At 34.6% G+C, this 22,417-nt stretch overlaps 6 protein-coding genes across 12 annotated transcripts; 4 read left to right on the top strand and 2 right to left on the bottom strand.

The window, feature by feature from the left end:
• Positions 1 to 15: 15 nt before the first annotated feature.
• LOC109856208 lies at positions 16 to 2,301 on the bottom strand. The gene is made up of 7 exons (XM_020431227.1): positions 2,244 to 2,301; positions 2,044 to 2,156; positions 1,381 to 1,646; positions 1,082 to 1,237; positions 656 to 905; positions 493 to 561; positions 16 to 135 (listed from the first exon to the last, which is right to left on the bottom strand). The coding sequence occupies exons 1-7, from the start codon at positions 2,299 to 2,301 to the stop codon at positions 73 to 75; spliced, it is 975 nt and encodes a 324-aa protein (XP_020286816.1). The 3' UTR covers positions 16 to 72.
• A 1,033-nt stretch (positions 2,302 to 3,334) lies between these two features.
• LOC109856181 (26S proteasome non-ATPase regulatory subunit 4) lies at positions 3,335 to 5,463 on the top strand. 2 transcript variants are annotated; one of them, XM_020431173.1, is made up of 6 exons: positions 3,335 to 3,422; positions 3,870 to 4,007; positions 4,076 to 4,187; positions 4,289 to 4,663; positions 4,740 to 5,028; positions 5,105 to 5,463. In XM_020431173.1, the coding sequence occupies exons 1-6, from the start codon at positions 3,397 to 3,399 to the stop codon at positions 5,305 to 5,307; spliced, it is 1,143 nt and encodes a 380-aa protein (XP_020286762.1). In that variant the 5' UTR covers positions 3,335 to 3,396; the 3' UTR covers positions 5,308 to 5,463. The 2 variants fall into 2 exon arrangements, with proteins under 2 accessions (XP_020286762.1, XP_020286761.1); XM_020431172.1 differs by having other exon boundaries at positions 5,102 to 5,463.
• A 95-nt stretch (positions 5,464 to 5,558) lies between these two features.
• Positions 5,559 to 9,071, bottom strand: LOC109856180 (E3 ubiquitin-protein ligase MARCH5-like). 6 transcript variants are annotated; one of them, XM_020431170.1, is made up of 7 exons: positions 9,021 to 9,071; positions 7,833 to 8,046; positions 7,581 to 7,749; positions 7,233 to 7,441; positions 6,839 to 7,157; positions 6,575 to 6,743; positions 5,559 to 6,482 (listed from the first exon to the last, which is right to left on the bottom strand). In XM_020431170.1, the coding sequence occupies exons 1-7, from the start codon at positions 9,027 to 9,029 to the stop codon at positions 6,327 to 6,329; spliced, it is 1,245 nt and encodes a 414-aa protein (XP_020286759.1). In that variant the 5' UTR covers positions 9,030 to 9,071; the 3' UTR covers positions 5,559 to 6,326. The 6 variants fall into 6 exon arrangements, with proteins under 6 accessions (XP_020286759.1, XP_020286755.1, XP_020286756.1 ...); XM_020431166.1 differs by lacking the exon at positions 9,021 to 9,071 and adding an exon at positions 8,530 to 9,014; XM_020431167.1 differs by lacking the exon at positions 9,021 to 9,071 and adding an exon at positions 8,530 to 9,014 and having other exon boundaries at positions 7,233 to 7,438.
• Positions 9,021 to 13,947, top strand: LOC109856182 (odorant receptor 13a-like). The gene is made up of 6 exons (XM_020431175.1): positions 9,021 to 9,183; positions 11,015 to 11,287; positions 11,518 to 11,986; positions 12,196 to 12,295; positions 12,448 to 12,573; positions 12,647 to 13,947. Exons 2-6 carry the CDS (start codon positions 11,200 to 11,202, stop codon positions 12,815 to 12,817), a joined length of 954 nt encoding a protein of 317 aa, XP_020286764.1. The 5' UTR covers positions 9,021 to 9,183; positions 11,015 to 11,199; the 3' UTR covers positions 12,818 to 13,947.
• On the top strand, positions 13,709 to 14,884 carry LOC109856207. Its single transcript, XM_020431226.1, has 3 exons — positions 13,709 to 13,766; positions 13,867 to 14,175; positions 14,303 to 14,884. Exons 1-3 carry the CDS (start codon positions 13,709 to 13,711, stop codon positions 14,779 to 14,781), a joined length of 846 nt encoding a protein of 281 aa, XP_020286815.1. The 3' UTR covers positions 14,782 to 14,884.
• A 3,071-nt stretch (positions 14,885 to 17,955) lies between these two features.
• Positions 17,956 to 20,298, top strand: LOC109856206 (odorant receptor 22c-like). Its single transcript, XM_020431225.1, has 7 exons — positions 17,956 to 18,010; positions 18,116 to 18,373; positions 18,495 to 18,958; positions 19,165 to 19,287; positions 19,424 to 19,549; positions 19,630 to 19,785; positions 20,245 to 20,298. Exons 1-7 carry the CDS (start codon positions 17,956 to 17,958, stop codon positions 20,296 to 20,298), a joined length of 1,236 nt encoding a protein of 411 aa, XP_020286814.1.
• The last annotated feature ends 2,119 nt before the right edge of the window (positions 20,299 to 22,417 follow it).

The following is a 22,417-nucleotide window of genomic DNA, read 5'->3' as shown; positions in this document are numbered from 1 at the left end:
TTATGTTATCTTTTTTTTTATAACATGGAAGTAGATTTGATTGTGTTGCAAACATCAACATCATTTGATAAATTATTTTCTGCTATTCATACTTTGCGCCATGAAGATTGTGAATGTTACAACACGCGTAATAAACTGCAAGAAAATAGAATAAATTATATACGAGGGGAGCAAACACATTTTATGAGATTTATAAGGATAAGTGAAATTAATTCAAACCACATTTTAAAGAACATGTAAATAATTACATTTATAAAAAATGTAATGTAATATAAAAATATAGAATATCTAATAATGAAAACCTACTCTTTGCAAAAAGTAATAGCCAAAATCAAAAAAACCCAATCCAGTGAACTTTACCGGATGAAATATTACTTGTAATATAAATTGGTGAATCTACCACACATACAAAACCGTTATTTTAAAATATTTATAAAATATAAATTTTCAGTTTGTCTTTTTTATATAAATATAAAAAAAAGTAAATTTTACCTCATCACGAATATCAGCACGTAGAAAAGAGTTTGTCATGTGATTAATTATTTCCTGTATTTTCTTAGCCTAAGATTAATTTTATATAAATGTATATATATATACATATAGAATACATATTTTTTCTCACGTAAAACTTACTTAAACTTCAAAATATATTTACCTTAGCGCTAGTAGTTTCGCAAGTATAATTAAAATAAAACACCTTGATCAGAAAGAATGAAGTCCAAAATTGAATGGCAAGCCAATTTATTGTCGTCCACCTTTTGTTATCTAGTGCTAATACATGTAGAACTTCAAACGAAAATATTCTTGATACAGTCGTTAGATAGCCTATCATTTCCAAAGTCATTTGCGTTCCAAAGAGTGCGTTCAATTGGCGAGCTATCTGGCACAATTCTAAATGCAGATGCCTACCGATAAATAAATATTTGTCGATACGACAAACATATATGAGAAAACTCTATTAAATTTCTAAAAAAAAAAAACTATTATATTAAAAATCAAAACTTTATATCTAATTTTAAATGTACGTTTTCCGTTAGATTAAATCATTGAACTATTCAAACACATTTGTGAACCAATTTACATTGAGGTCCAGAGCACGTGCTTGTAATTGTCAGCACACGTCACGTGTTGGCGAACGACCGACGCAGATTTTCTCCCTGTATGTCTCAATATTTGTTTCTCTTGTATTAGACATCTCATGTGCTCGTTTACTTCGTCAAATCTCGTGCCGATATACCTTCGCAAAGTAAAATTAATTAAAAAAGTCAAGTGTATAATTTATGCTGCCTTTTTTGATTTTATATATCGGGGATTTTCCCTTAGTAGTTTATGTACGATTATATACGACCATAAATAAATGGATTTGAATAATATACGAACCACAACAGAGTCAAAAATAGCACATCCACAATCATATTAACGTGATACACATGATTCAAAACGAACGGTATGATTATGTACCAACGACTGTTCAGCATCTGTTCCCACCATTTTATGTCAAGTGTATTCCCAATAAGACTACACATTAACCATACAATTATCATGCCCTTTACATATGCGCGCAATGCTTTGTGCGTTTTTGGAGTGCCCAACTCTGCCAACGTGTAGTCTACGGCAGCAAGTCTCTCCAAAAATGTCCAAAATCTCTGAACAACATTAGATCAAATCTGAGATATGTTTCCGTTTTCCGGTAATGTGTGCAAAAGATAGGTAATGCATTAGAATTGAGAATTATTTAACCTTTTTTACTGCAATTTTGGAAAAATTATAATGTAAAATATCAATAGACGCGTACAGACAAATTTATGAAATCGCTAATATTCTTGTTAAATAAAATGTTTTATTACTTAAAAATTCCCGACGAATGCGACTCGTCATTGCATATTTTGACATGAAAAGCTTGTGACGAGTTGGACGCGTTATTTCAGTGCAAGGGGTTAATATATGCGTACTAAAATAACAAGAATCGCAAATTATTTGGAAATAACAGATCTTAAGGTGGTATAAAACATTATCTCCAACGATTAGTATGATTATCTGTACCTTAGAGTTATATACGCTTAAGATAATTGATGCGGCGCAAGCGACAATGCTACATCCTAGATTACTCATGGAGAATATATCGTAGAAGACTTCTTCTATTTCTAATGCAGTAACTGTGTAATACACTAGATAACAATAACCGATCCAAAATGATATATTGTAGAATATATGTAAATACCATTTCTCTTGAAAACAAATACCTAGACCGAACGCCGAACTGACTAGAAATAGAGGGTTTAAAACTTGTTTTACAGTCATAGTGATATCACTCCGAGTTTCTAACGTCAAATGACTTGTATGTCCGCTTGGACATACTTTCCATTTATCACTCTGAAAGAATAATGTGTGTATATATATTTCCTCAGTTTAGAATAATGTTACTTTAATACATATTATATTGCTATGATACATTACTTGACTCCCTCGCAAATGACAGAGCCGGTCGATATTATTGCTAATGAAAATGCTTCAAAAAAAAAATCTTCGAGTCGCTATCTTTAATCATATTTATAATCACTAGTATTACAGCAAGAAGATACAAAATTTTAGTTACAAGGTCAAATTTTTATAATATTAATATGTTCAAATTAAATTGCTTTTTGATTGTAAATATAAATTTCTTCTTTTTACGATCCGTTTTGTTATAAGAAATATTAATTTGAAATGAGCAACATTGTATATTTTTAATTTTTCGAACGTGTTAAAAAAAATCGACTTTTAAAGTGAATAAGAGACAAGGAAAATAGAACAAACAAATTATAGTTAAAACGAAGAAGAGGAGATAGAAGGTGTAGAAAGTTGATAAGGCAGTGTAGGCAAAAGTGATAAGGGGTACCTTTCAGAATTGCAATGAAAGAATAGTATAATAATGCACATATAATTTAACGTGGAGAGAACTTTCTGTAAAGTAATAATTATAGTGCGTCGTACAGCGGTAGTTAAAATAAGATTAAGAATAAGAATTAAAAAAACCAAAGAGAAAGGAGGATACAGGTGTGTAAGAACAGTAGGATAGGAAGAAGTTATTTAGATAGTTATGTAAATGTGTAAATTTGTAAATTTTGTAAATTTTGTAAATAATAATGTAATTAGAATAAGATAACATTTTTATGGCTATATGGTGAAAGGAAGGATATGTAAACCAAGTTCCTTTTTTGGCCAAACGGCTGAAATATTAATAAATAAAATTTAAAAAATAAAAGTTAATAAGAGACGAGTTAAAAGAGTTTATGTGTGTGCATGGTAAGTATCTTACACTATGGTGTGTGTGTGTGTGTGTATGTGAAAATATGTACTGAAAAAAATCGAACACTTTCGCCGCGACCTCTAGTAACCGAAGTGAATTCATCCAACATGGTGCTGGAAAGTACAATGATATGGTGAGTCTTGAATTTTGTTAAATCTTATATGTTTGCGCGTTGCTTTTTTGCGAAATTCCTACAAATATGCAATATCTGTTTATTATAAATAAAAAATGTAAACAAAAATATTAATATCGGTTCGATTTTGTACACGTGCAACTGATTGAATTGCGACTTAAAGGTTAGAATTATGACAATGACGTTGACATTTACTGCGTTCATAGATTGGAGAGATCGTCGAGTTGCTTGTTCACCTCAAACTATGCTTTTGCCTCGATAAATTCGATCGAATCGTCGAACGATCTCTTCTCGAGGCGAAAGAGCAAACCGACGCTTCGTAACTTTCACGAAACTGAACGCGACAAAAATCTTGATTTTTAAATTCTCCGAATTTGTTTTTAACTGTTTACAATTTTTGTTTAAACTGTCACTTTGAATTTACTTTGTTTGTATGCTCCTTTACAGCGTCGACAACAGCGATTATATGAGAAATGGAGATTTTGTACCCACTAGATTGCAAGCGCAACAAGATGCCGTTAATTTGGTGTGTCACAAGACTCGGTCAAATCCTGAGAATAACGTTGGCCTCATAACTCTTGCTAAGTATGTGTAACAAAATTTAGATATTTGTTAGATATACATATATAACGTATATATATTTGTCTTTGTAGTGTCGAAGTATTAGCAACACTCACAAGTGATGTTGGCAAGATCTTGTCCAAGCTTCATCAAGTCCAGCCAAATGGGAAATTGTCTCTCATTACAGGCATTAGAATTGCTCACGTAAGTATATATACTTTATTTAAGTATGTATACTTTATTTGGACTTAATAAAAATGTATCTGAACAAACATGTATCACAAAATGATTGTTAAACATTTTAGTTAGCGCTGAAACATCGACAAGGCAAAAATCACAAAATGCGTATCGTTGCGTTTATCGGAAGTCCCATAGATATCGATGAGAAAGAATTGGTGAAATTAGCTAAGCGGTTGAAGAAGGAGAAAGTAAATGTCGATGTCATAAGTTTCGGCGAAGAAAGCATCAACAACGACGTATTGACAGCCTTTGTGAACGCTTTAAACGGCAAGGATGGTACCGGAAGTCATCTTGTTACTGTCCCGCCAGGACCGCATTTGTTAGACGCTCTGATTTCATCTCCCATCATTCAAGTTGAAGACGGAATGGGCGCAGCTGGGATGGGTAGTGCTGCCTTCGAATTCGGTGTCGATCCCAATGAAGATCCCGAGCTTGCATTGGTTGGTACATGCAAATACGTTGCTATTGAAGTTTTGTGTTGCGAGAGAGATAGCGATGAGTTTTATATATGTTTAGGCTCTGCGCGTCTCCATGGAGGAGCAACGACAACGACAAGAAGATGAAGCACGTCGCGCCCAAGCGAACGAAACCACTGCGAGTAAACAGCCGGAGATCACAAAGGAAGCTCCCAACGAAGAAGCTATGCTGAAACGCGCCCTCGCTATGTCTCTTGAAGGAGCCGACGAATCCACAGCTTCTACAGAAAATACCGTTTCGGCCGGCAGAGGCACAGTACCAGATTTTACTAATATGACGGAAGAAGAACAGATCGCCTTCGCTATGCAAATGTCCATGCAGGACCAGCGTAAGTCTTTAAAAATACGAGTCGAAGTAATTAATATTTACTTTACCTGATTTCTATAATTCACTTTTTTTAGAAGAGTTAGAATCGCAAAAGGAAGAGGCAATGGACGTCGAGGAAGATTACGCAGCTGTCATGTCCGATCCCGCTTTTCTGCAGTCGGTTCTCGAGAACTTGCCGGGGGTGGATCCGCATTCGGAAGCCGTTCGTCAAGCTGTCGGATCGCTGCAGCAAAATAAAGACAAAGAAAAAGAGAAAGAAAAGGACAAAGACAAAAAATAAACCGTTCTCTTTCTTAGTTTGCTTATATATTTACTCTGTTGGTTAAATTCGAAATTTTTCATTTATAATATATGTAGCTATCAATCTTGATTATAAAATATACTAAGATCTAAAACTGCCTCTTAAACACAGTTTCGAAATCATCATTACAAAATACATGACTGTTAATTTAAAACACCTTTCACTCTTCCCTCGTGCGGCCTTTTGAATAACCAATTCACACAACACTGGTAATTTACGATTTTATATTTCCTTCAAGTCGTTTATATATATATGAAAGTAGAGTACAAAATAGAACTTATATATATATTAGCTTTTTTAATATGCTAAATTGCGCATATACATGATTTTTTTTTTTTATCAACATATAGACATACACAATCAAACTTTTATTTTATATATATTTATATAGCCTATACATTGCGGTCTATAGTTATAAGGTTCAAATAATAAATATGTCACAGCAATTTCTGCACTATTAATGTTCTGTTAATAGTGCTTGCATTTCTATCTTGAAATAATATAGAAAAATCGTATTAGATTTTTCATATATTAAAGCTAGACAATAGCATAAAACGGAAGTTTGACTTGTACATAAATTATTTCAATTTTTCATTCGTATATCATACAAGGGAGAATTTACAGAACGAATGCTAGTTTGATAGTTTGTTTAAAAAAGTACTACTATGTCTTCTTCCCATTCTATAACAATTCAAACGTCATTCTTTCTCGCGATATTTGACATCCTTAAGGTTACTTTTTTTTTCTTGATAAATATGTGATCGTTAACTAGTTAGTAATTTTTTCTTTCACTCTGTATATGTATATAATAATCCCACACCTGTCTTTTATACAGTCGTTATAAATATTATGACTTTTTTCTTCTATATGGAAGATTTATATTCGCCAAATCGTTACGCTCAGAATATTGCTATGAGAAACTCAAACTGGCTTAACACTTAAGAACTTATACCCACATTTAACTGACATTCGAATATGCGTTCGTTGTTATTTTATATTTAACTTCGATCACTATCAGAGTCTTGTCGTCTTCTGTACAACGCTACGTTGCTCTCGGTATAGTCCATTACGCGACGTTGACATTGCCTCCTGTATTGTTGCTGTTTATGATACAACTTAAACGCGCCTTTTATCGTTATAAACGCTGCGCCACCCTGTTAAAATAAAGAAAAAAAAATATTATTGTGAATACTTTTCTGTGTTTTTGGTAATTACAACGATGCTGCAAGTTGAAACGCCAACATACCAGCAATGTTCTCTGCAAATTTGAGCTTATATTTTCGAAAAATAATCTTCCGCAAAGGCTAGCAATGGTTGGCAATAGAAGAGCGCCGCAAAGAACACGAGTCGTAGATACTGGATCGTTCATCGGCGGTATATCCTCAGATTGAATATTTGTGTCTTCATCGGAATAACTGTGATACACATTATATCAACAGTGTTTTCTTCTGTATTATACACACACAATGCAACAAAATTGATTTTTGTTACAAATACTGCTGATACAAACCTACTGGGCAGAAAATGCCTCAAAATAGGAACTTTGGACGCATGTCGCCTTAGGAAACTGAGAGCCTGATCTTCCCATCGAAGCATTTTTCCCAACACCAACATAATTGGAATAGTCGGCAAGCCAACCAGCAGAACTAGAGGATCGGCTTGTTCCATCATAGTAAGACCATCCTTGTGACCTACCACTTGCATGACAGTAACTGCGCCGTATGTCACAGCCGTCCAATATATGGATCCGACTACTATACCAGCAGCAATAAATGGACACACTCGGAAAATAACTGCATCGATTGTATCGAGCACTACCACAAACGGACCTACAATTAAATTCACACACATAATACATACAAAAAGATAGCTATAATAGTTATAATAATAATAATAATGCTTACCCATATTTGGATAAACTATAATATATTCTGTGTTACACTGTGGACAGGCCACAGAGTGTCCAGCGTGACCTTTCTGCTTTTCATCGACCCATCTCTGTATGCAGCTCTGATGAACCCATTTTGTAGTACCTCGGCAATGACATGGCTTAACCCAAGCAGCAGTTGCATCATCCTCATCTGTTGCAAAGCACACCCAGCAATATCTCCTGCTGGTTGAAGTCAATACACATTATCCGATAAGACAAGAACAATTGATAAAATAATCAACTTTCTACGATTTTATAAAAACAATATAATATTAAGTTATAATATAATATTGTAACACAAACAATAAATATAAAAATTTACTCTTCTTCTGAAGTTAAAGATGGCACACTAGATGTATTTTGATTTGGAGAAGGTGCATGATCGGTGATGTCAACAGACAAGTCTTGATCTGTTGCCTCATCCCATATGTTCTGAGATCTTTCCTCCTCGTATGCTGTTATTTGTGCCATTTGAGGATCAGATGCTTCTGCTGTGAAAAAAGAAGAAGGAAAAAGAAACTAAGATTCTAATTTGCAAATTCCTTTTGATTAAAAGATATTTCTTCCACCGTACCATTACTAGAACTGTCTTGTCTATCAGTTCTTAAATTTGTACTGAGTCTCCTCAAAGCCTCCTCTATGCTTGGAAAACGTCTGATATTTGCTCTGGTTATACCCGACTCGATCCGCACTATTCTTCCACGGCTATCAAGCCCATACGAGATATGCGCCATGTTATTCTCTGACATCGTGTCTTGGTGAAACGAAAGTACCCACAAATTGGAGCACTTTATACATCCATCAAAAACACACAAAAAAAAAAAAAAAACCAAAATTAGAACATTCACAATTACTTTCAAAACTTACAATTGATTCGATATTTTTTTTTTAATTACACATAGCAAATCTGTAATTTTATATAGTTTGTCGTTATTTCCTCATATACTCTTTTACGAAAGAAATTACAGCACTGACTCTACAACGAGACGAGAATTGTTTTCTAACCTTTGAAACATAACAAAACTTACAGAAATACGCATTTATATTCACTGATTGCACGAATGAATGCCATTACGCAATTTTATACATGTACACATCACGTACATATGAGAGATCACTTTTTCATCGATATGTTATTTATCGTGATTAAAGTTCGTCTTATAACAAATTGCTTTACAATAACGTCAAGTACGGGACGACAATTCAATCAAATACATAAAGTATCGTGTATCAATAATATGAACATAATGATGATACATCGAATTTTTCACCTTGTTAACAAAATGTCGTTGTGATTCGTTGAGCAATATATAACGTGCGTAAGCGTGACGAATTTTTAACCGCGTGTGCGAACGATCGTCTCTCATGGGATACGCGATAAAAAAAAACCTCCGTACTACGCGTCACGCGCACACAGAAGGACGAAACGCGATTTATCGGCACAATATGGTCGGACAATTGCAAAGCGCACAAAAACCGCAAGCTTATTCTCGGCGTTTTATGCCGGATCCCGAGATCTTCCCGAAAAAGACAACGATGCGAACATCACCTCGCCGAGATGCGACACAAAGACGTGAATCTGACGGGTGAATACAAGAATCACCTTTTTCTGATGATTTGTGTATATATGCGCGATATGTTTGCACATGTATATATGAAAAAAGAACAAAATTATAACCGAGGGTTTTATGAGACAATTTTATCTGTGCCGATCATCTTTATTGCAAATATATTTCTTTGATATTTATAAACGATCCATTACTCGGTCCATTCGGATTCGGCCGCTCCGATACGTTCACCAGGAACTCGAGAGAGGGGAGGATCAATTTGTAATCTTATCATCAGAGAGAGAAAACTGAGAGCGGCCAGCGCTACGTCCACGGTGGTGCACATTGGTAACTACGTAGCCATTGTCCGCTTTGTCGGTGAGTACGTCTATGGTTCTTTTTGGTGATATATTCACAGCGTGTGGTTCTATTTCGTGCTGCTATCGGTATTATAGCCGTGCACTGCAAACTCGAATCGGCCATCATCAAGAGAATCGGCGTTAGGGATGAGCCACAGATTATTATAGAAATCTGTGGGGATGAGCATATGATATCGATATATCGACAATATGGATATAATTTTTTTGATATTTGATATTTTAGTATCGATATTCTGTTATTGATAATATCAAAAAGATATCGATAATTTTATTTGATATTGTCAATATTAATAATTATTGCCCACACAGCAAAGTATATCTGAGATGTAAATCAGATATCTCAGTGATATCTGACTAGTATTTACGCAATCAGATATTCTGATATTTAGATATCTTCCAGATATCTTTATGATATATTTTGCTGTGTAGGTGAATATATATATTATATATATATTCAATAATTCCGATCAAACAATGCGATATTCAATATCAAATAAAATACTCGATATCTTTTTGATATTATCAATAACAGAATATCGATACTAAAATATCAAATATCAAAAGAATTATATCCATATTGTCGATATATCGATATCATATGCTCATCCCTAATCGGCGTACATTATTTGCGAATTAATTGCTTTTTTCAACTTTTTTTAATCACACCAGAAGCAGTACATGTTACTGTATCTGACAGTCCGCAGACTTCGATACGACCAAAGCCGTCGCAATATCAGATTTTAAAAAAGCAATTAATTTTCCAGAATTGTTTTTCTTCGAACAGCAAGAACACAGCTATGTTGTTGCCATGACCGCTCTCAATTGTCAGTAAAATTACAAAAGTTAGAATTAAAATCACTTTGTGGAATAAGATTCAAAAACATACGTTCGGTTCCATCGATGTCTTCTCACATGAAGGTACGCCAATCGTCGGGGCTGCGTTTGAAAATGTTCTCGATTCGATGACGAGAAGAAATAGCGAGAAATATTGGAGTAATGCTGCATCTTCGAACGATCATTGTAATGTTTGATGATAAAATAACGGCAATTGTAATGATGACACATGATTGGAAACTTCTCTTTTTTCCTGATGGCGATATATTTATATCTGAAATTATAATAAAAACAACTGAAATAATTCTAAATGTCACGAGAAAAGCCCCAAAACATCTCCGTTTTTTTTTTTTTTTTTTTACTAAAACAACCGTCATCGCTTACGAAGCGACAAGATATTACTGGCGGGATTACATGTCAATAGCTATTATACGATGAAACATGTTCAATTTGTCACAAAAGAAGAATCCGCCATTGCAATGACGCGTGTGTAGCAAAAAACAAACCATTGCTAGTGGCATTGTATATTAATAGTTATTCCACGATGTTCTCTCTCTCTCTCTCTCAATGTGTCCCGAAAGAAGGCCCAGAACGCCTCGATTCTATGGGAAAAAACCGCCATCGCAACGTGTGTAAAGCGAAAAAAAATATATATCTTTTTATCTCATTAGAGCTGATATTTCTTGCGACTTTTTGCGGTCCTAAAGTTTTGTTAGAAACTGAACTACTGGACAGCATTTTTAATATTTAATGCATTCTTCGTGAAATTCCATGTTGCCCCGCGAAATAGCGAGCTTGCGCAATGATCACCTTTCGCGAGAGAGAACGAGACGAGCTCCTAAACAATAGGTAATCTTCGACATGAACATTTTAGAACATACAGGCTATAGGGGTATATATCATCATTCGCTCGTTCGCACATTTTGCAAATAAACATCTAAAATGTTCTCAAAATAAAAACTTGTTCTAATGAAAAGCGCGCTTTTTTGTCTTAGATTTTGTGTGGGCAGTTGAATTAAATCGGTTCGGCCTGGAACTGACCGGGTTGTGGCCCGAAACAAACGAAGAAACTAAAAATGACTACGCGTCCGATTTTCGGGTTGGCTTCATTTTCGTTTTGGTGACGTTTGTTTCTGGCATTCCGCTTGTGTGCGCGCTCATCCAAGTTCGAACTGACGATATGATTCTTGTGATGGACAATTTGCAAATCACTTTACCACTCATGGTGGTCTTGTTGAAACTCGTCATCATGCGGTGGAAACGAACAAGTATGTGAGAAATTGCTCAAAATTTGTTGCGCAAGTCACCTAAATCACTTGATTCTTCTAATTCCTGTTCTTTTTGGAATTTTATTTCGTAGAATTTCCTTGATATTTCACTTGTGATATCTCACTAACATATTGAGTTCATTTATATTCTCTTTTTATTATAAACTTCATGTGAAGTTTTGCGTGTACTAAATTTTACGAAATCTACTTATACAATGACAATTTCTAAGCTCTCGTGTCTCTCATAAAAATGATGGCGGAAGACTGGATGATGTTGAAGTTGGACACAGAGAGGGATGTGATGCTGAAGCGAGCCCGCGTTGCCCGATTTATCGTTATTTGCGGATACACTTTGATGGTACTGTCGTTTGTTACAATCATCGTTTGTCCTTGTTTCGGATTACCCGTCAGACGCTTGACAAATATTACGGATCGGGCGAAACCGTTGCCGCTGCAGACATATTACATTTACGATACGGACAAGAGTCCGCAATTCGAACTCACAATCATCGTTCAAGGAGTGACAATACTTCTGGCAACCGTTGCTTACACGTCGGTGGACGCTTTTCTTGGACTCGTGATTTGTCACATTTGCGGCCAGTTGGAAAATTTCAGAACCCGACTGGTTAACTTGACTTCGTGCAAAGATTTCGATAGCGCTCTGCGCGACAGCGTCATCGCTCATTTGCGACTAATCAGGTTTTTGCATATTTTTGTTCTAATATTTAAAGGGTTTACATATTGGGACACGTGCGGGCATGTATTTCTCGATTAGAAAGGTAAAAATTATTTTATTTTTTGCTACTTTAGATAGACTCCCTCCTTTAATTTGTGATTCGTTAGAAGGTTTTCAAGTTCGTTTCTGCATAGATTTTTTGTGTTACTAACAATTTCTTACGTATTTGCAGATTTGCTAAGAAAATCGAAGATACATTCGCGTTGATGTTGTTAGGACTAGTATTTTATTTTGCTATAGTATTCTGTCTATATGGATTTTCTTTTTTTACTGTAAGTTTATGCAAATATGAGCTACATATATATGTTATTTATCTATATATTGTATATTTTCACGTTCATTTTATTTAAATAGTTATATCCAATTTATTTTTTATATATCTCGTTGCGCATCACCAACGTTCATAGTGAGTTATGTTATTCAGGTGATTACTGATAAAGAGACAAGCGAAGTTTCTATCTCACAAGCATGTTATGCGATGGTTGGTGTCGTAACGTTGTTGGCACATACGTTTCTTTATTGCGTTGCCGGTGAGATTATAACACAGCATGTAAGTAATAACAAACAATATAAATAAATTTGCAATAATCTGACATAGATGATATGTGATACACATGTTAAAGTGCGAGGCAGTTTTTCGCGCCATATACGATCTCAAGTGGTACAAATTGGAATCGAAAAAAGCGAAAAATCTTATTTTATTAATGATACGAGCTAACGAACCTTTTCGCATCACAGCGGGAAAAGTTATTCCATTAACAATGACTACTTTTTGCAACGTAAGAGCGAAATGATTTGCGATTGACATATACGGTAAACATGAAATGAAATGTAAAAACTACTTTTTTATAAATTTTGTACATAAATGTTTTAGCTGTTAAAATCATCTGTCGGCTACATATCGTTTCTTTTAGCAAAACGGGAATGACGTGTGTAAAGATCACTAATTTTCAGTAAAATAAGAAACTAAGAGTGCAAAATATGTGTTGGATTAAATAATTATACAAATTAAAAATTTTTCAAGTGTATTCTAACTCTAGAAGTGAGAAATATATATTGAAATTTTTTTTAGTTACTTAAGTGTTACTCCGTAATACCAGCATTTCTTTGACTGATCATCCAGTATCGTCATATTTTTGTAAATAACAAACACATATACACACACACATACACAGTTTATTTTTTTTTAAATTAAAAACTGATTGTAAAATATTTGTTTTAAAACTATACTTTTATGATTTATTCGACGTATTGTGTCAAAAAGATACTTTGTCGAAGATCTTCGTCGGAATATCTGAACCTACGCACCTTATGGAACATTATAATTTTTTTTCTCATCTTGTTCCTCAGTAGTTTTCTGTTCTAAATGGAATCTACAAAAACTTCAGCTATTATTAAAAGAAAAAAATATAGATGCAAACGATCCGCGCGAATACATTATTATAAGGATGAAAAACGTTAATATACCTCCTCTTTCCTACAGTTTTTCTACTTCCAGAACAATATACCTCCCTTTTTATGACTTATTCTTTTACTCGTGGAAGTTTTTTTATGAAACAAGAGCTACCATGTTTCACTTGGAAATAATGTGTGTAATATTTAATGCATTACTCGCGACAGAGAGTAAGTAGTTTCGCTCGCATATTAGATTGATGATCACTTTTTACACAGCAAAATAGTAAGAAATGAGTTGCGTCCCAGTAGACCGCGACATGGATATTTCCGCGCATTCAGGCTACCGAGGTATCGAGTGTTCATCACGATGTTTAGTATATCTTCTTAGCCTTCCATTCTTACGAAACGTGCAAATGATCGAAAATGTAAAACACAGTTTATTAAATATTTATAAAATTCTCTTTTAATGCGAGCAGTTTTTCGTTAGATTTTGTTTGGGCGGTTGAACTGAGTCGATTTGGTTTGGATCTCGTGGGTTTATGGCCGAAAACTGACAAAGCGGTCATCAATAACGTCGTTTCTGGTCTTCGCGCGCTCGTTACTTTTATTCTAATCATATTTTTTTGCCTTATTCCTCTTTTATGTTCTCTCGTGCGAGTATGGAACGACATGATACTCATCATAGACAATCTCCAAGCAACTCTACCGGTAGCTGCAATGTCTCTGAAAATCACCATCATGTGGTGGAAACGAAAAGGTACATAAATAAATCTAAAATAGACTACGTAAGTGCGAAAAATATATAGGGACCGTGGATATAAAATATACTACGTTTGCGTGCAATTCATATATAAAGTTTTTGACAGATTTTGGTATCCTTTTAGGCGCCTCGCTTATTATAGGAATGATAGCGGAAGATTGGATCGAAGTAAAAGAAGACGCGGAAAGAAAAGTGATGATAAGACGAGCACGATCTCTTCATCTGATCGCAATTTACGGATACGTTTCCATGACATTCGCCTACATAATGGTTATCATTCTACCTTTATTCGGTTTGCACTACAGATACATAACGAACTTCACCGATGGGGACAAAGCGCTGCCACTGCAAACGTATTATTTTTACGACACAACAAAAAGTCCGCTATTCGAACTCACGTACGCCGTTCAAGCCCTATCGATATTCTTGGGCCTAATCATATACACGTCGGTCGACTCTTTTTTTGGGCTTGCGATTTTTCATATTTCCGGTCAGTTGGAAATCTTCAATCGCAGAATGCTTACCTTGATTTCAAATAACAATTTCGACTGCGCTTTACGTAATAACGTAAAGATTCATCTACGACTAGTAAGGTTTTTGTAGATTTTATATTACTTATTACAATTAAACTGAATTTCGCATGTTTCTTTAATACAATTTTGTATACTAGCACAACACAGGCGCGCGCTACGGGCACGCTATTGTTATTTTTATTTAACGTGTTGTCAGTGAACACAACCTGTCACCGCGATGACAGATAGTATATACGTCTTATAAATAACGCATGAAAATCAAACTAAAAAAATAGTGAGAGAGAGAAGTGGAAAAACAACACGTGACTAAAGGCACGTGGAAAAGGGTAAAAAAGAGAATATTATATATATTATATGTAATATTCTATATCTGTATATAATACACACACATACGCATATATGTATATATATATATACCGTAATCACGTGACCGAAGTCAGTAACACCGCCGCGGTCGCGCGGCCGAGGTCAGTGACTCCACCGCAGTCGCGCGATCGAGGTCATTGACTCCGCCGCGGTCACGCGACCGAGGTCAGTGACCCTGCCAAGGTCGCGCGGCCGAGGTCAGTGACCCCGCCGCGGTCACGCGACCGAGGTCAGTGACCTTACGGTAGTATGTATATAATATATATAATATATAATATAAAGTATAACATCTAAATATATAATAAATTATATGTATAATATATATTATTTAATATATTATTTTTTTTTTTTTACAATTACAACTAACTGTCAAAATCGCTTCTCTGTCAAGATTTACTCTCTCAATCTTACCGATTCACTCACTTACTCACTTTTCAAATAATTCTATTCTTTTGCTTTTCACTATTATGTATCACCGCTAAGTTTCTTCACGTGTGTACGACGAACTGTCAAAATCACTTCTTTGTCCACGTCAATTTAGCATTCTCGAGTCTCGACTCGACTCGATTCGACTCTATCACTCAACTAATCGGCAACGCGGAAAAGAGGCAACAATAGGTGCGATAGATTCGACTCCAAACGCGCACTTCTCGGTCCTTTTTTATATAGGCGGATATGTAGTTGTGGCAATATAATTCTTTATATATTTACGAGTATTTTTACTATATACTGTTACAGATTTGCTGATAATATCGAAGATACATTAGCTTTCATGATGTTAGGATTGGTATTTTATTTTGCTATTGTGTTTTGTGTATACGGATTTCTATTAGTTTCTGTAAGTGTTCAAGAGTGAGGAAATAGATATTATACTATACTTAGCATACCTTCATTCGTTTTTCAGCAAAAACAATACATAGTCTCGGTTTACATTGCGTGACTTTCCTTACTTGACAAATTGCATTTGCAGATAATTTCTGATAATGAGACAAATAATATACCTGTTTCACGAAGATGTTTCTTAGCTGTGGCTGTTAGTGTTCTTTTTTTAAACACGTTTCTCTTGTGTGCTGCTGGAGAGATTGTAACACAGCAAGTAAGTTGTATATATGTGTATTTCCTATTTCATATAGACACTACAAAATAATGTAATTTGCTTTGCAAGTGTGAAGCATTATATCGTACTATATGCGATCTTGAGTGGTACAAACTAGAATCGAGAAAGCAGAAAATTATTATTTTACTGATGCTACGTGCCGGTAAACCTTTTCGTATTACAGCAGGAAAACTACTTCCACTAACGATGTCCACGTTTTGTAGCGTAAGCCTTTTTCTAATTTTGATAAATACAGTAATATTCGTTTGTAAGTTAATCGACGATGTCTAACTAGTGAAACTAATATTTGTAAAAATGGATGTCAAAGAAAAATCACTTATAAGTAAGTAGGTTATAAACGGAAATTACTGTATTTTTTATATTCTTAAGTAAAGTAATTTCAATATTTGCGTCTCGCTGAGTTTTACGACCTCATAGGTCAGAAACAATAGATATAATGTGAGAATAACTTGCCCCTAACTATTTTATGCGACTTTATGTTACATTAGTATTATATTGTGATTTTGACTTTTCATTGGTAATATTAACGAAACGTTTACGCAACGCATATATTGGAATTCTCCTATATGTATAACAATTTTCTTTTATGTGTCCATATATTTACAGTAGCCTCACTTTATGTTTTTAGTTAGTAAAAACATCTGCTGGCTATATGTCAGTTTTACTGGCAATGAGCGAATAAAATCGTAATGTGCTGTTATTTGCGGTAATACATCAAATTTATTTCTGGAAAACTATAGGTGGACTACTTACGATATAAATATAGTTAGTGATAATTAAAAATATAACTAATTGAATAGCTTAAGAGTAAAAATAAACTTGTTTATTGTTATTATTATAATAGTATTTATGATGTTATTTTATAGAACACGCATTATATTAATATTTGTAGCAGTGTATATAAATTAAAGAAACTAATACTTTTGATAAACAAACTAAACAATTTTGTTGTTTTTGTTGTCATTGTTTCGAAGAATATTTGTTTCACAAGATAGAAATTAGTGATTTATACTTATAATGATATTCATGTCTTAACTGTGAAAACTTCTCTTTAAAAACTTCTCACACGAGCATTTCTTTGACTGATTATCAGTATCGCCATATTTTTGTAAATAACAAACACTGTACCGAACACATATACACATTCACAAAACAGTTTATTTTTATTATTAAAAAATAGCTGTGAAAAAAAATATTCGTTTTAAATCCACCTTTACGTTACATTTATTCTACGTATTATGTCTCAAAAGATACTTCGTCGTAGACAATAAGAATATCTACATCTTTCCACCTTATGAGACATTATTTTCTAGTCTTTTTTTTCAGTACTGGGAATTTTTTTTTGGTCTTGTTTCTCAGTACTTTTTGTTCTACAAATCATCAGTTCAAAAAAAAAAAAATACAAAAACTTCAGCTATTATTAAGGGAGAGAAAGAAAAAAATATATATCCAAACGCATCGTACGTGTAGAGTGTTATAAGACACTCTACCTGTAGAGTGTTATAAAAAACCTATTATATCTCCTCCTTCTCAAAGTTTGACAAGTTGATAACGACCTATTGCAAGACAATATACTTCCCTTTTTATTCTTTAACTCGTGAAAGTTTTTTATGAAAAGAAAAGCTACCATGTTTCACTTGAAGATAATGTGTGTAATATTTAATGCAACAGATGGTAGGTTGTTTCGCTCGCATATTAAAAAAATGATCACTTTTCTCAGCAAAATGGAGAGAAATGAGCTGCGTCCCAGAAGTCTGTAACATGGATATTTCTGCGCATTTAGGCTATCGAGGTATCGACTTCATCACGATGTTTAGTATCTTTTTAGTCACTTACTGTTTACGAACTTGCAATGATCGAAATTGTGTAACAGTTTATTAAATATTTATATAATTGTCTTTTAATGCGGAAATTTCGTTAGATTATGTTTGGGCGGTTGAACTGAATCGATACGGTTTGGAGTTCGTTGGTTTATGGCCAAAAACTGACGAAGTAGCCAATAACGATCTTCGCGCAATCGTTACTTTTATTCTAGTCACTTTCTTTTGCTTTATTCCTCTTCTATGTTCTCTCGTGCGAGTGTGGAATGATATGATATTTATCATAGACAATCTTCAAGCGACTCTACCGGTAACTGTGGTTTTGGTGAAACTCATCATCATGTGGTGGAAACGAAAAGGTACGCAAATAAATTTAAGTTTAGATTTGTAATTACAAAAAAATACATAAGATACCCGAAAAAAATGTAATATTTTTGCACGCAATTATGAAGTGCTTGACACAATTTGGTGTTCTTTTAGGCGCCTCGCTTATTATGAGGATGATAGCGGAAGATTGGATCGAAGTAAAAGTAGACGCGGATAGGGACGTGATGATAAGACGAGCACAATCTGCCCGTCTGATCGTGATTTGCGGATACGTTTCAATGCTATTCACGTATATCATGATCATCATTCTTCCTGCGTTCGGTTTGCACTTTAGATATATAACGAACTTCACCGACGGGAACAAAGAACTGCCGCTGCAAACGTATTATTTTTACGACACGAGCAAAAGTCCACAATTCGAACTCACGTACGCCGTTCAAGCACTATCGATGTTTTTGGGCGTCATAACTTACACGTCGGTAGATGCATTCTTCGGGCTCGCAATCTTTCACATTTGCGGTCAGATGGAAAACTTCAAGCGCAGAATGCTTACCTTGATCTCAAATAAAAATTTCGACTGCGCTCTACGTAATAACGTAAAAATCCATCTACGACTAGTAAGGTTTTTTGTAGATTTTATCTTAATTGTTAAGATGAAACTGAATTGCACTGTCAGGTTCTATATGTTTTAGATGTGACAGTGATGTTATCTTAATATAAGGTTTTTTTATGTATAGCTTTGTATATGTGTGTGTGTATATATAGTTTTTTTATGTTTAAGATTAAGTATATATTTTTATACAGTTATTTATATATTTATCAGCATTTGCATACATACTTTTATAGATTTGCTAATAATGTCGAAGATACATTCGCTTTCATGATGTTGGGACTGGTATTTTATTTTGCTATTGTATTTTGTTTATACGGATTTGTATTAGTTTCTGTAAGTGTTCAAGAGTGAAGAAAAACATAACACATACTATACTTTGCGAATCTTTATTTTTTTTTCAACAAAAAGATATACAAACTGTCGATTTAGATATTGTACGATATTTCTACTAGACAAATCCCATTTGCAGATAATTTCTGGTAATGACACGAATAATATATCTGTTTCACGAAAATGTTTCGCAGTTTTGGTTGTTGTTATTCTGTTGTCATACACGCTTCTCTACTGTGCTGCTGGAGAAATTGTAACAGAGCAAGTAAGTTATTTACATTTACTTTTTCATAAAACATATATTTTTATATAAACACTATAAAATAATATAAATTGCATTGTCAGTGTGAAGCATTATATCGTACTTTATGCGATCTTGAGTGGTACAAATTAGAGTCGAGAAAGCAGAGTGTTATTATTTTATTGATGCTACGTGCCAATAAACCTTTTCGCATCACAGCAGGAAAACTATTTCCGTTAACGGTATCCACATTTTGCAGCGTAAGCTTTTTTTTATTTTTCTATTTTCTAGTTTTTGATAAATACTGGAGTTTCCGTTTGTAAGTTAATCTACAAGATTTAACTTAGTAAAACTATGTGGTGTTCGTATAAATGTGAGTGAAAAAGAAGTCACTTATAAATAAGTAGCTTATAAGCGGAGATTACTTTATTTACTAGTAATACTTTTAAGTAGAGTAACTCCAATTTTTGCGCCGCGCTGGGTTTTTAGGCCTCAGAGGTAAGAAAAAATTGAGGTAATGAAAATAACTTGCGCCCAACGACTTTACGTGACTTTGTGTTACATTAGTATTATATTAGTGTTACATTGTGAGATCAGCTTTTTATTCGAAATATAATCGAAATGTCTGTGCAGCGCGTATATTGGAGTTATCTTACTTCTATTGCATTTGTTTTTTATATGTCCATATATTTATAATAATCTTATATCACTTTATTTAGTTATTAAAAACATCTGCTGGCTACATATCATTTTTACTGGCAATGAGCGAATGAAATTATGATATTTTCTGTTACTTGCGGTAACACATCAAATATATTTCCTGAAAATTATAAATAGAATAATTGCAATTAAATTTATTTATCGTTATTATTATAATGATATTTATGATGTTATTTTACAGAAACATGCACTTAAGTATGTATATTATTAATATTTTGTAGTAGTTATTTAAATGAAATAAACTAATAATTTGATAAACTATCTCTGGGCAATTCTGTTATCATTATATCTAGAAGAATATTTTACTTCACCAAACAATAACAATATATAGTAGCATTTCTTTGACTGATTATGTAGTATCGCCATATTTTCATAACGAACACTATAACGAACACATACACACACATACACAAAACAGTTTCTTTTTGATTTAATAAAAAAATAGCTGCGTAAAATATACGTCGTACAACTACGTTTACGTTACATTTTTTATTCCACGTTTATTATGTCCAAATGATCTTACGTCGTCAGAATATCTGCACCTGTGCAACTTTGAAACATAAGTTTTTTTCTCATCTTGTTTCTCAATATTTTTCTGTTCTAAATGGCATCAAAAAAAACTTTCCCTATAATTAAGAGGGAAACAAAGAAATATAGATGCAAACTCGCCCCGTGAGTAAAGTATTATAAGACATAAAAAACCTAATATACCACCACCTTTTCAAAGTTTGACGAGGTAACGATCTATTGCAGACACTATACTTCCCTTTTTATTCTTTTACTCGCGGAAGTTTTTTATGACACGGAGAGCTATCATGTTTCCGTTGGAAATAATGTGTGAAATATTTAATGCATTTCTCGCGACAAGGAATAGCTTGTTTCGGTCGCATATTGGAGTGATGATCACTTGTCACAAACAGCAAAATAGTAGAAAATGAATTGCGTCCCAGAAGTCTAGTCGAAAACACAGTCGCAATCGGACACAGTCGCACTCGGACACAGTCTCAATCGGACACAGTCTCTATCGGACACAAACGCAATTGGACAGAGTCGCAATCGGACACAAACACAATTGGACACAGTTGCAATCGGACACAAACGCAATTGGACACAGTTGCAATTGGACACAGACGCAATCGGACACAGTCTCAATCGGACACAGTCGCTATCGGACACAAACACAATTGGACACAGTTGCAATCGGACACAAACGCAATTGGACACAGTTGCAATAGGACACAGACGCAATCGGACACAGTCGCACTCGGACACAGTCGCATTCGGACAGTCTCAATTGGACACAGTCGCACTTGGACACAAACACAATTCGACACAATCTCGATCAGACACAGTCTCGATCGGACACAGTCGCAATCGGACACAGTCTCGATTGGACACAGACACAATTGGACACAGACGCAATCGGACACAGTCGCTATCGGACACAAACACAATTGGACACAGTCGCATTCGGACAATCTCAATTGGACACAGTCGCACTTGGACACAAACACAATTGGACACAGTCTCGATCGGACACAGTCGCAATCGGACACAGTCTCGATTGGACACAGACACAATTGGACACAGACGCAATCGGACACAGTCGCAATCGAACACAGTCGCATTTGGACAGTCTCAATTGGACAAAGTCTCAATCGGACACAGTCGCAATCGGACACAGTCTCAATCGAACGCGATATTCATCTATATAACGATTTCAGTAGAAAATAACTTATCTTGTTACATATACTAAACGTGTAGATGTGTTAGTTGTGTACATGCACAGTTTTGCAAATGGCGTCGAACCCTAAAAACCTATTTCTTTGAGCGGATTCCTTCCTAATGAACCGTAAAATTCGGGACTTTTGTATCACGGAGTTCGATCTCCTTCCTCTTACTTCGTGGGCTTTTCCTATCTCTATTCCTTCCCTTGTGCAAGGAGCTTAAGCAGTCGTGCTTCTGGGCTACGTTCCAAAATTCTACTCTGAGTAGCTGAGTTGACTCTGGCTGCTTTCCTTTTAGGAAACAAAGTCGATATAAGTCGACTAGAGTCCCTGGAAATAAGAGTCTGGCCAATGTTGTCAAACTTTTCATTGGTTCTGAAACAAAATGGCGGAACCAATGGATAACGTTATAGCCACACATTAAATTTGATTTAAATAACAGTAT

The sequence above is a fragment of the Pseudomyrmex gracilis genome, unplaced genomic scaffold (genome assembly GCF_002006095.1).
Source record: "Pseudomyrmex gracilis isolate BER0280 unplaced genomic scaffold, ASM200609v1 scaffold_110, whole genome shotgun sequence".
NCBI classification, from domain to species: Eukaryota; Metazoa; Arthropoda; class Insecta; order Hymenoptera; family Formicidae; genus Pseudomyrmex; species Pseudomyrmex gracilis.
The sequence above is the reverse complement of the archived record's forward strand: the minus strand, read 5'-3'. Positions and strand labels throughout refer to the sequence as shown.

What these genes read in the sequence shown, in the direction of transcription:
- LOC109856208 (XM_020431227.1), bottom strand. Translation starts at nt 2,301, where the DNA reads ATGACTGTAAAACAAGTTTTAAACCCTCTATTTCTAGTCAGTTCGGCG. An exon ending in CTATTTTTGACTCTGTTGTG is followed by an intron (nt 1,238 to 1,380) that starts GTTCGTATATTA and finishes TACTTTGCGAAG; the next exon opens with GTATATCGGCACGAGATTTG. An exon ending in CACGTGCTCTGGACCTCAAT is followed by an intron (nt 906 to 1,081) that starts GTAAATTGGTTC and finishes ATTTATCGGTAG; the next exon opens with GCATCTGCATTTAGAATTGT.
- LOC109856181 (XM_020431172.1), top strand. Translation starts at nt 3,397, where the DNA reads ATGGTGCTGGAAAGTACAATGATATG. An exon ending in CTGGAAAGTACAATGATATG is followed by an intron (nt 3,423 to 3,869) that starts GTGAGTCTTGAA and finishes GCTCCTTTACAG; the next exon opens with CGTCGACAACAGCGATTATA. An exon ending in AATGTCCATGCAGGACCAGC is followed by an intron (nt 5,029 to 5,101) that starts GTAAGTCTTTAA and finishes CACTTTTTTTAG; the next exon opens with AAGAGTTAGAATCGCAAAAG.
- LOC109856180 (XM_020431166.1), bottom strand. Translation starts at nt 8,625, where the DNA reads ATGAGAGACGATCGTTCGCACACGCGGTTAAAAATTCGTCACGCTTAC. An exon ending in TCTTTAACTTCAGAAGAAGA is followed by an intron (nt 7,442 to 7,580) that starts GTAAATTTTTAT and finishes GACTTCAACCAG; the next exon opens with CAGGAGATATTGCTGGGTGT. An exon ending in AGGCATTTTCTGCCCAGTAG is followed by an intron (nt 6,744 to 6,838) that starts GTTTGTATCAGC and finishes TGTGTATCACAG; the next exon opens with TTATTCCGATGAAGACACAA.
- LOC109856182 (XM_020431175.1), top strand. Translation starts at nt 11,200, where the DNA reads ATGATTCTTGTGATGGACAATTTGCAAATCACTTTACCACTCATGGTG. An exon ending in GCTCATTTGCGACTAATCAG is followed by an intron (nt 11,987 to 12,195) that starts GTTTTTGCATAT and finishes ACGTATTTGCAG; the next exon opens with ATTTGCTAAGAAAATCGAAG. An exon ending in GTGAGATTATAACACAGCAT is followed by an intron (nt 12,574 to 12,646) that starts GTAAGTAATAAC and finishes CACATGTTAAAG; the next exon opens with TGCGAGGCAGTTTTTCGCGC.
- LOC109856207 (XM_020431226.1), top strand. Translation starts at nt 13,709, where the DNA reads ATGAGTTGCGTCCCAGTAGACCGCGACATGGATATTTCCGCGCATTCA. An exon ending in CGCGCATTCAGGCTACCGAG is followed by an intron (nt 13,767 to 13,866) that starts GTATCGAGTGTT and finishes TTTATTAAATAT; the next exon opens with TTATAAAATTCTCTTTTAAT. An exon ending in CATGTGGTGGAAACGAAAAG is followed by an intron (nt 14,176 to 14,302) that starts GTACATAAATAA and finishes GTATCCTTTTAG; the next exon opens with GCGCCTCGCTTATTATAGGA.
- LOC109856206 (XM_020431225.1), top strand. Translation starts at nt 17,956, where the DNA reads ATGGATATTTCTGCGCATTTAGGCTATCGAGGTATCGACTTCATCACG. An exon ending in CGACTTCATCACGATGTTTA is followed by an intron (nt 18,011 to 18,115) that starts GTATCTTTTTAG and finishes AAATTTCGTTAG; the next exon opens with ATTATGTTTGGGCGGTTGAA. An exon ending in CGGTATCCACATTTTGCAGC is followed by an intron (nt 19,786 to 20,244) that starts GTAAGCTTTTTT and finishes CACTTTATTTAG; the next exon opens with TTATTAAAAACATCTGCTGG.